Genomic DNA, 11,521 nt, shown 5'->3' on the forward strand with positions numbered 1-11,521 from the left:
GTGAAACCTTACACACTCTTAGGGAACACTTCCGCTGGGAAAGCCAGGATTACTCTGACTCCAAAAATAGGCTTAGGGAATTCTTACTCCTCCCTCAACACAGGCCTTTAGCTATCCCTCCTGTTCTGGACATTGTAGATGATGCCTTCTTAGAATCTAGCCTTTCCCCAGACACCACCTCCAGCTCCCAGAAAACCTGACTGGTATTACAGAGTACCTGACTCTCACAAGTTCCTCTTCAAGAATCCTACTGCAGATCCAGAGCTCATTTCCCAAGTACCAAAGGGCACTAAAGCTACTGCTGCCAAAAACCCTACCCCTTCTGATAGAGATTCTAGAGTCTTGAACAGATGGGGTAAGAAGGTATATACTTCTGCTTCTTTGGCCATTAGGACTTTAAATTGCCAGTTTCATATGTTAAAGTACCAGCAGCATATTATGGGACTACTTAAACAGAAAATGATGTTGATTCCTGACTGTACTGAACACAAAGAATTACAGGATTTAATGCATTCTGCAGAACAAGTTGGTAAACATACTTTGCAATGTGGTTTTGACTCTTTAGAAGCATCTTGCATGGCTGCTGTCACTGAGTCTGTACTTAAAAGGCATGCTTGGCTTAAGGAGCAAAACTTGCCAGATCATGTTAAGGCTAAATTGCTGGATGCTCCCTTAAACCAAGACCACCTGTTTGGCAGCAAAGCAGAAGAAGTCCTCAAAAAGATGGAGGAAAAGGTTAAATCTATGCAAACTGTTAAATATTTCCTGCAAGTACAGCCTCCCAGATTTAATAGGCATTGGCCTTAAAATAATTGGTCCTTTCCAGCCAATTCCAGGCCTTCTCAGTCCAAACCCAGGAACAGCAGACCACCTAGATTACAGTCTCTGGCTACGCACAGGCCTAAGCAGTGGGGGGCACCCATTTCCAAAGCAGGGAGTAGTAAGACACCACCCTACGGGAAAATGGCACAATGACTTAACCTTAGCCCTGCTCAGCTGCCTGTTCCCTTAGGAGGAAAGCTTGCCCTACATGCAAAAAACTGGGAACTTGTTACCCAGGACAAATGGGTTTTGAGTATAGTTTCCCAAGGATACAGATTCCACTTCCACACCCTACCAACCCCAAACGGTTGGCCAGACCTACCCCCAAATCAGTGGGCAGAGGCTCAACAGCAAGCTCTCTCTCTTCTAAGTATCAGGGCAATTCAACCTGTCCCAGCAGAAGAAAAGGGGACAAGATTTTTATTCAAGACTTTTCCTGGTACCCAGAAAAGACAGCTCCTGGCGTCCTGTCCTGGACCTCTCTATTCTAAACACATTTTTGGTAATCCCAAAATTCAAGATGCTAACACTTCAACATCTGCTTCATATGCTAGGCAAAGATGCCTGGTTGGCAACCGTAGACTTAAAGGAAGCTTACCTGCACATTCCAATAAGGCAATCTTGCAGGAAATACCTACACTTCAGGGCAGGCTCCATGCACCATCAGTTCTTTGCACTTCCCTTTGGCTTGTCTTCTGCGCCCAGGGTATTCACAAAATGTCTAGCTCCAGCCATTGCATTTTGCAGGCAGGGAAATATTCAAATATACCCATACTTGGACGATTGTCTGATTCAGGCAGAAAGCCAGGAATTGTTATTAAAACATCTGGCATTCGTAAAGAAGCTTCTAAACTCACTGGGGTACACCATAAATGAAAAGCAACAAATTGTATTCCTGGGAGCAAGCTTGAATACAACTTCCCAGATGGCTTTCCTCACTCCAGAGAAACAAGTTTATTTGATAACCTACTTCAAACTACTGGCAACATAGACCCATCTGTCTGCAAGGAAAATTCTGCAAGCCCTGGGGTTCATGGCCTCTTGCATTCTACTAATTCCATATGCAAGACTGCATATAAGGAAACTACAATGGTATCTAAAAAGCCTATGGTGTCAATATTCTCAGGACCTGGAATCAATGATTCCTATCATTCCTTGTATAAAGACAGAGTCCCTTTGGTGGGCAAAGGCCTACTACCACAACAAGGGGCTCCCTTTCACTCTACCCCCTGCCGCCCAAACCCTAACAACAGACACATCAGACTATGCATGGGGGGCTCACTTGGCAGGGCAGTGCATTCAGGGCAAATGGAACCCGAGACAGATGCACTTGCATATCAACCAAAAAGAAATGTTAGCTGTACAGAATTCTCTGACAGCCTTCAAGGACCACTTTCTTCCAGGACAATTATTGGTAAAGGCAAACAACACCACAGTCATGTGGTACATAAACAAGCAGGGGGGAACCCACTTGTACCCTCTCTGCAGACTAGCCATGGCTTTGTGGAACACAGCCTTGAGCTGCCAAGTGCACCTACAAGCTCAATTCCTGCAAGGCAAGCTAAATTCACTGGCAGACGACCTAAGCAGAAATCTCATGGACCCACACGAGTGGAAACTGGAACCAAAAGTATTCCGCCTCTTGAGGAACAAATGGGGGACTCCAGAGGTAGACCTGTTTGCCTCCCCTCAGAACTACCAATTGGACAAATTCTGCACAAGGACTCCCACAGTCAAGCTTGGAAAGTGGATGCCCTGTCCTTTACCTGGGAAAGCCTCTCAGTTTATGATTTTCTCCCTCTGCCTCTCCTCTCAAAGGTTCTGCTAAAGATCAAACATGACAAACCAAGGACAATACTGATTGCACCAGACTGGCCACGCCAGCACTGGTACCCCCTCTTGCTATGACACTGCTGGAACCATGGCACCTGCCTCAGATCCCTTCCCTGCTGTCCCAGCAGGCAAGCCAGATTCTGCACCCTCAGCTTCAAACCCTGAACCTTGCAGCCTGGCTAATTCCTTGAGCTCTCTAATAGCATCCCTCAGTAAGCAGGTGCTAGATGTCATTCTGGAGGTAAGGAGGCCTAGTACCAGAAAATCTTATGCTGAAAAGTGGAAAAGTTACTGTTCCTGGAGCCAGACTCAGGTGATGGGGACAATGGTGCCCAGCTTACCTCATATTCTTCAGTACTTAACAGAAATGCTCCACAAGGGCCTATTCTTCTTGTCAATTAAAATTCATGCCTCTGCCATTTCAGCACATTATAATACAGAACCACCCCTCTTCTCTCACCCCTTGCTATAGCAATTCCTCAGAGGGGCCAAAAATGTAAGACCCCCCCCCCCAGGAGAGTCCCTACTCCAGCATGGGACCTTAACTTTGTATTGGAAAAGCTCACTCGCCCTCCTTTTGAGCCAGCTGCAACTGCATAGTTGAAATTCCTTTCTTGGAAAACAGCCTTCCTTCTAGCCATCACTTCAGCAAGAAGAGTGTCTGAATTACAGGCCCTCATGGCAGTGGAGCCCTTCATTATTTTCAATGCAGACAGGGTTTCCCTCAGGACCAATACTTCCTTTATGCCCAAGGTGGTGTCTAGTGTGGCCCTTAATCAGTCCATTCGTTTGCCTACCTTTTTTCCAAATCCTCAAAACAAAGGAGAACGAATACTGCACTCTTTAGATGTGCACAGAAAACTTAGATTTTATTTGGACAAGACTAAGCCTCTCAGAAAATCTGAACAACTGCTAGTTGGCTTTGCTGCAGGGGCAGAGGGGAAGGCCATTTCAAAGCAAACCATTTCTAAGTGGATAGCCCATTGCATTCATTTCTGCTATAAGCACAATGGAAAACCTACCTCACAGGGGATAAGATCACATTCCACCAGGGCTGCATCTACCTCTACAGCCTTTCTCAGAGGTGTCCCTACCAGGGACATCCTAGAAGCTGCTACCTGGAGCTCTGTACATACCTTCACCAAGCATTACCACATGCCTATTTTTTCTAAATCCAGAGTTGGTTTTGCCACTGCAGTCTTGCAGGGCTGAATAGCTGGCCCTAATGCTCTGTACCTTCCTTAGCTTTGAGAATCAACCCAAATGTGATGACTGCAACAGTGAAACACAAAGTACATAGTACAGTTGTGTACACTTACCATAAATGTAGATGTTCGTGTGTATTCACTGTTGCAGTCCTGGTTACCCTCCCTCCAGCCCCCTGACTTCTCTTGGCTCTACCTTCCTTCTTGTTTGGTGTATCTAAGCTTTCTGGTGTATTTGCTTTTTGTTGGAGGGGTACCATAACGTATAATTGCTTCCCATTGTGGGGGCACCTGACAGCTGGGGCAAGAAAAACTGATGTAATGGCGTCGGCTGCATGTTTTATACCCCTGACGAGCTGACGTCATGGAAGAAGAGAAAGCATCCAACGCAGGAATCCAAGACTTTGATATTCAGGCCAGCTGAGGGCTACCTGCAGGCAGATAACCCAAATGTGATGACTGCAACAGTGAATACACTCGAACATCTACATTTATGGTAAGTGTACACAACTGTACTTTCTGCTGTATTTTGCTTCCTGATGTGATTCATTTATAAATGAAGATTAAAACAAAACAACCTGAAACAGGTAAGACTCATCTAAACACTCACCAGCAGTGTAGCAGTAGAAAACATGCTACGTGTAATGTACTAAAAAGGAGCAACAGTAGAGTTATCCTGTGTGTTAGGGTGCATGCATTTAAGCTAAATGACTTTTTACACAAACAATAAATGTCAGATTTTGTTGGGCTGAAATCCCTAAGCTTTCCATTTATATTTAAAGTGCTTGTACTATCTCAGTATTAAGCATGTTCATTTAATAAGCTTTATTTCCATGTATGCCATTACATGTTAATAGTAAATATAAAAGTTTCATGTCTTTTCAGTTCATTAGAAAAGTAACAGAATGATCATAAGTGAAAAACATGATGTACAGTCTAAGTGGTGCATTGTATATTTTTTGTTCAGGCTCAGTATTATATTTATTTTTCATTCATGTACAACATCTTTGAACAATGTATTTTTTTTTCTTATTTCCGAAAAACAGGCGACAAATAGACACTTTCCACAGACAGTAACAGGAGCATATCTGAGTGGTGTAAGAGAAGCAAGCAAAATTGTAGCATTCTAGAAAATAATGCTAGTTTTCCAGCCGATGCCATCATCATGTTTTTTGAGTCTTTTCTACAAAAGCAATTACAGAGCACTTGGAACATGTAACAGACTTTAATGAAACCAGGCCCTTTTGTTTGTTCCTGAACCAGCAAATGATCATGTGCAAATAAGGACTGTTTTTTCTACTAAGCATTATTGACTTACTTATTTTGTTGGTCACTTTCCATTGCATTTTGTCATGTTCTTAGCACTTTCTCCCCCTATAGCACTGAGTGGAAAGAGGCTGAACTGAATCATTGTTGTAAAGTCTGTCCAAGGGGCTTTCATCATTGACAGAAATGACTGCTATGCATACTGCATCTGAGTTCTGTCACTTGCCCTTCAGACTTCTACTTCTTATTTTAGTATTTTCTGTCCTCATTAAGTGAGCCTTTCTGACTGCAGCACTTGGATAGTAAGCCAGTGAGTCATCATGTAATCTGTAGCTTAGCAAGGTCTGCCATAATGATTTAATCAGTAGTGTATGTAACAGTAATGTGAAATTAAAGCTACTGGAATCTTAATGAAGGTGTCTACCCATTAGAGCTTAGGTTAATTTAAGTTTTACTGAGACTTATTTTCAGACTGATAAAAATGAAGGAAACCGTGCAAAAAACACTACTGATTCTTGAATGTGATTGGTCCATATGGTCAGGACTGCAATAGTAAATAAAAATAATGTGAGCAGCCCATCCCAGTTTTGCAACAGTGTCATGTGCTAACCGTTTTATGCGCGAGTTAAATATTTTCTACAGTGTCTGCTATTGCAAGCACTTCCTAAACCACCAGTAGTTTTTGACAGTAGAGATCTCTGTGTCACCATGGTGTATAGCCGTTTGAGGTTACTCTGATGTAGCTTTGGTACACAGGCACATGAGGTGTGATATACTTTAGCTGAGCAGATTGCATAAGTATTGTTGGGTTGTTTTAGGAAATAATGACTTGCACCCTTGCAGGTTGAAAAGCTGATCTGCTTGGTTAAATTTTGTACTTTTCATTGCTACTAGATGCAATAAAAAGAAAAACATCAGAATCAAAGCACTTATCCCTGCTAACTTGGTCTTACAATCAGATGGGACACAGATAAATATATGATTGACTAGCTCTCTTATGAGTAGTTATCTTAAAACAAACCACTCATACCTTTTGTGACTAATTACAGACATGCATTAACACTCAACTAACTATAAAGTTACACACTTTTGCTATTTCATACTCTTGAATAAAATGTTTTTTGAGTACATGAGGGGTGGGGTTCGTCTTTCAAATCGCTGTACTGACATGGAGATTCCTAATAATTTTAAAAGTACCTTAACAATGACAGAGTAATTTAGGCAAAATTCTTCCTATGGTGGGAAACATACAGGATGCAAAGACAGAAAATGGCACATGCATACTGCTGTTCTTGGGGTAGCTCTTCATTAAAGAGAAAGGCACTTTTAAGTATCATATTCAGGTATTGTTAACTCTTGTAGTCCTATGAATAACTGGATTTGCTATCCATGATTGAAATCAGATTAGTTTGATTGTGTAAGAAAATAAATATTTTATTTTTACCATGCATTCATCTATATGGTTAGTTAGATTCTTGTATGGTATAACATAGGTTCAATGTTAGATCTGGCAGTGCCAGATACAGAGCTTTTCCTAACACTTATAGTACTTGAGGGCATTCTGAAACGTATACAGGCTGCCTAACTGGTTTCTGAGTTTTAAAATTTAAATTTGGAATACCAAATAAAGAATATTTTTGTGTATTTGCAATATTACTTAGTTGCCATGTTATCTTTCATATTGTTCAATGTGCAATGTTAAATACTACTCTTTAAAGGATTTGAAAAAAAACTGCAATTTGTAACACTGCACTTTTGAGTTTTTCTTAAACCCGTTTTATATCAATATTATGGCAAAATCTCTTAACTACGTGATGTTTAAATATTTTGGTAAAGATTTTCTTTACACGATTTTAGTGTAAATAGCTCGTATATGCCATACTAGGAATACAATCTTGTTTGACAGTTTTTCTTCTTGTACATAATTTGAAGGTTGTTTTCTTTAAATAAAGTATCATGTTTTTAGATGTTTTTCTTTGCGTATAAAGTACAAAAATGTTTCACAGACACAGCATTTCCTTGAGATGTTCACAAAGCACCACATTTGAGATATCACCAACAGGCCAGACCTGTTCTTATTTTTAAGTTCACACACATGAATAAATTGAGGTTGGAAGATGGAAGCATGGTTCATAGGAGGTTACTAGGCTAATGACCCTAGGGCCTTTACAAACCTAGCCATGTAATACCCATGCTCCCTAATTGACCATTGTAAGATGGTTTGATTGCTAGTAAATTTATGATCAGCACCGGCTGCCCCTGTCCATGAGGGACAAAGGTGCCACACTAGGGCTGAATTTACGGTCTCCCATCCAGTTGCCCAGGGTGCACTTAAATAGGGTCATTGAGGAGCTCTGCTTAACGTGAATTGGAAGTTTATTTCAGAGGAACTACACTCTCTGGGAGACATACCTGTCTGTCCAGTATGTTTTAAGTCACAGGCTAGGCTGAGATCTCTGGAGCGAGTGACTGTTGTCCTGTTTGATTTGCAGATGTGCATTTCCATTAGGGCAGGTTGAAAGAGTGCTATGAAGGCCAGGCACAGGTTACCTCTCAGCAGTTTGTAGGACACAAGAGTACAGCAACAGGGCTTTCAGTCTTTCCATGTACGTCATGTTTTGGAGTTTCTGAATTCTCTTGTTCAGGAACCTCTGTGGTCCCTCCAGCTACTGCAGGTGAGGTGCATACAAAAGAAAATGTACTCTAGTAATGGTCTGATGAAGGTGGAGTACAGAGGCGTTGTAACATCCTTTGCCTTGGATGCAATGCCTTTACTTATGAGGTGTGCAACGTAAAAGGCTTTCCTTACCACTCTGTACAGATGGTAATTGAAGTTTAGACTGCTATCAACTTGTGTTTCCAAGTCACGCACCACTAGGTTCGAGCTTAGGGGGGTGCTGCCTATACTGTAATTTGTCTGGGCTACCTCTGTGCCGAAGGGGACAACAATGCACTTTTTTGCATTTAGTTTTAGACCGTGGCTTTGGCCTCAATCACTTGTCTGTCTTAACTCCTCCTATAATATGCTAACATCTTTAGGGGACTCAATGATTGCTCCCGGTTTGCAGTCATCTGCGAACTTGGTAAGCCACAGGCCATCTGCTTTCACCTGGACTTCCGAGAAATAGATTCCAAAGAGTAGAAGGCGCAGCAAGGAACTTTGTGGTATCCTACTGTGGAGGTGATATTCCCAAATCTGACAGTATGGGTTCTGTCGGTGAGCCAATTGGCTGCCCATCTAGTGACATATGGGTGAATCCCCAGCTGGGAGAGTTTCTTGATGATACCTGAGTGGGGGATTGTGTGGAAAACCTTGGCTAAGTCAAGATAGTTGGTATGTACTGCTTTGCCTTTGTCCAGGTCTTTGGTGAGATTCTCAAAGAAGTCCACCAGGTTTGGTAAGCATGATGTACCCTTAACAATGCCAAACTAGGTCAGGGTGAGAGTTTGAATAGTGTCTGTGTCCTTGTTGATAAGGTCCATGATGAGTCTTTCCATGGCCTTGCAGATGAGCCTGGTTAAGCTTATGGGTCTGTAGTTCCCAGGGTCAGTTGATGGACCCCCTTTGTGCAAGAGGATTACAGTTGCTGTTCTCCACCCTGCTGAAAAAAAAGCCATTGCTCAGGCTATGGTTAAAGAGAGTGCCAAGTGGATATGCTAAATCATGTTTAGGTTGTTTAGTGAGCAGCCTGGGATGTTATCTGGTCCCATAGAGGCTGTGTTTTTGGCCTTTGAGAGAAGGATATGATCTGCTCATCGGACATACTGGGGAGAGGACAGGTGACTGTTATGCTTTGGGGTATGGCTGGTGGGGAAGGGGGTGAAGTTTGCACCAAATCTGTCAGCTAACAGGTTGACAGTTTCCTCAGGGTCATTGTGAGTGGTGCTGTCCACTATGAGTTTGGCACATAGCTGGGTATTCCCTTTTAGATTTTAGACATAGCTAAATAATGCCTTATGATTGTCTTTAGCTAGTGAAGCTAATTTAGCCTCATAACTAGCTTTAGATGACTTTACCAGATATCTGATTTGTTTGTTCAAGCTGTGGAGGGTAGACATTCTTTGCTACGTTTCTTCTTGTTCTTGGATATCAGTTTCTTCCTTTTGTTATATAGCCTGTTTATATTCGAGGTCCACCAGGGTGACTTGTTTTTATGGGAGGACTTGGTATTGATCCTGTCAGGTACACATGAGTCAATACAGTTGTTTAAGTGGTTATACAGGGCGTTTGTGTACTCCTCTGCATTGCTAGCTGTGTTACTTTTTAAACCATTGCTTAGTAGGCTATAGTTTATTTTGGAGAAGTTTCTCATTTTTATTTCTCCTGTGGAGGTGTCAGGCACTGATCGTTACTTTGAATGAGACAGATTTATGGCCTGATCTTACTGGGGTGGCAGAACAGGGGGGGTAGTGTAGTGACCCCCCCCATATTGGTGAGTACTAAGTCCAGAACATTTGAGCCCCTTGTGGGTGTGCAGACTAACTGTTCCAGTGCATTTGTATTAACAAAGTCCAGGAACCTCATGGCAATTGTGCTTGTGGTTGTGTACATTGCCCATTCGGTAGGATAATTGAAATCTCCCATGATCAAGGTATTTGGTTGTATAGTGAGTGACTCAAGCAAGTCTGGGTAAGTAGTGTGATTCTCATGGTTCATGGTGGGGGACCTGTAGCTACCAATAATGTGGTAGGGTGTTTTACCTATAATTATTTGGACATGGAGTAGTTTGAGTGTCATACTGTTTAACCAGTCTCAAAGTGTATTTGGATTTAATGAAGATGGATACACCTCCACCTTTGGTTCTTTCATGCTCGTTCTGAGGTCTAAACTTGTGGAAGGCATTGTAGCCTTTTATGACTGGGTGCTGTCTGCGGCCTTGAACCACGTCTCAGTGACTGCACAGACATCAGCATCTTCAAAGGTAAGGAGGGATTTCAGGGAGTGCAGTTTCCTGTTTAGACTTCTGGCATTAAGCAGTATAACCTTGTATTTGTCAGTAGTGGATTTTTTACCTCGGGAGTTTTGTTGTTTTAGTATTGTCTAAAAAAGGCATTATGGGGAAGGCAAGCATCTTCGCCAGTAGTCAAAAGCCTAGAAGAGACAGGTGAAGATCATCTCTGGTAAAGCAGCATGGTGTACAGACCACATCTTCTCAGGCTGATCCTGGATCCCCTGGGTTGACACCAGAAGCTAAGCCAATTGTGAAGTCAGTCATTTTTTGTTTATATTGTGGCATCATACTGGGTGAAGGTAGAGTGCTGATTAGGGTTAGAGACATACTTGCCTGTGACATATAATCTGAGAGTTCAGTCATATGTCTCTTCATATAGTCCAGGGAGGTACGTTTCAAGTCATTCACCCGAACTTGTACTATAACAGAGTCATAACAGTAATTGTTGTTGAGTGATTTGAGTGTGCGCATGATTTGATGGTTCTTGGCACCTGACAAGTAGCTGACAGTGACCTTCTCCTTGTACAGTCTGGTTAGGGGGACATCTGTGTGTCTCACTATGGAATCTCCTATGACCAGGACATTTGGTTTTGAGGTGTCCTGCCTTAGGGGCTTATTTGCTGAAACACTGGTATACATGTTATGTGTAGCAGATTTTGGTTTTGCGCTAATATGTGACAGTTATTTGCACTTGGGTGGTCTCTGGTCTTTTGGTAGGTTCTTAATGAGTGTCTCTGTATATGTGGGTTTGTGTGTCATGCCTCTGTCTTGTGTGAGAAGAGAGCTGTGTGTGCCGATAACCTGTTTGATGTTTTATTTATTGTTATGTGAGAGGATTAATTCCAGTTCCATAGTATAGTTACATCTTTCACATACTGTATTTGTTTGCTTTAGGAGTAAATGGTTGTCGGTACACATGAGGCAATTACTATATTGCCTCAGGATACCTATGTCAGTCAGGTTGGTTGGAGAAATGTTGGGAAACTGACTGTCCATCGTAGCAGGTTAATGAATAAGTACTGTTAGGGGGTGGGCAAGTTAATCAGCTTTAGCTCTAGGGTTAGCAATGAGACTTGTTCTATTGAGGATTAGGGATTAAAAAGTGTGAGAGTGCTGCTCAGTGCTCAGATGAATTACCCACAGCGCAGCAGGGAAGCCTGGGAGGGTTCCACTGACTGTTCTGTATGGAAAAATTGTATCTAGGCATTTGCATCTATACAGGGCACCACTAACCCCTGTTGAGCGATGCACAGCCACATGCAAATGTGAGGCTTAAATACGTGTTAATTTAAACCGTTTTAACACAAACTACCAATAGGAAAGCCACAAACAGAGCCTTATTCCAGCAATCCCTCACTCAGATGGCTTCTGAGCTACACACTTCTGCCAGAAGGGTGCAGCGAGGCCCTCAATATAAGACAGCTGTTTTTTGTGCTCAAGTGA

The 11,521-nt window shown here is 42.3% G+C and overlaps 1 protein-coding gene across 1 annotated transcript in view; it reads left to right on the forward strand.

Moving 5' to 3' along the window:
- KDM1B (lysine demethylase 1B) overlaps positions 1-7,091 on the forward strand; it is a 1,151,880-nt gene extending 1,144,789 nt beyond the window's left edge. Inside the window, exon 21 of the mRNA XM_044065274.1 lies at positions 4,907-7,091. Coding sequence (XP_043921209.1) covers positions 4,907-4,990 — 84 coding nt within the window. The 3' untranslated portion in view covers positions 4,991-7,091. The remainder of the gene's footprint in view (positions 1-4,906) is intronic.
- Positions 7,092-11,521: the final 4,430 nt, after the last annotated feature.

The sequence above is a fragment of the Protopterus annectens genome, chromosome 3.part0 (assembly GCF_019279795.1).
Source record: "Protopterus annectens isolate FY-2018-M chromosome 3.part0, PAN1.0, whole genome shotgun sequence".
NCBI classification, from domain to species: Eukaryota; Metazoa; Chordata; order Ceratodontiformes; family Protopteridae; genus Protopterus; species Protopterus annectens.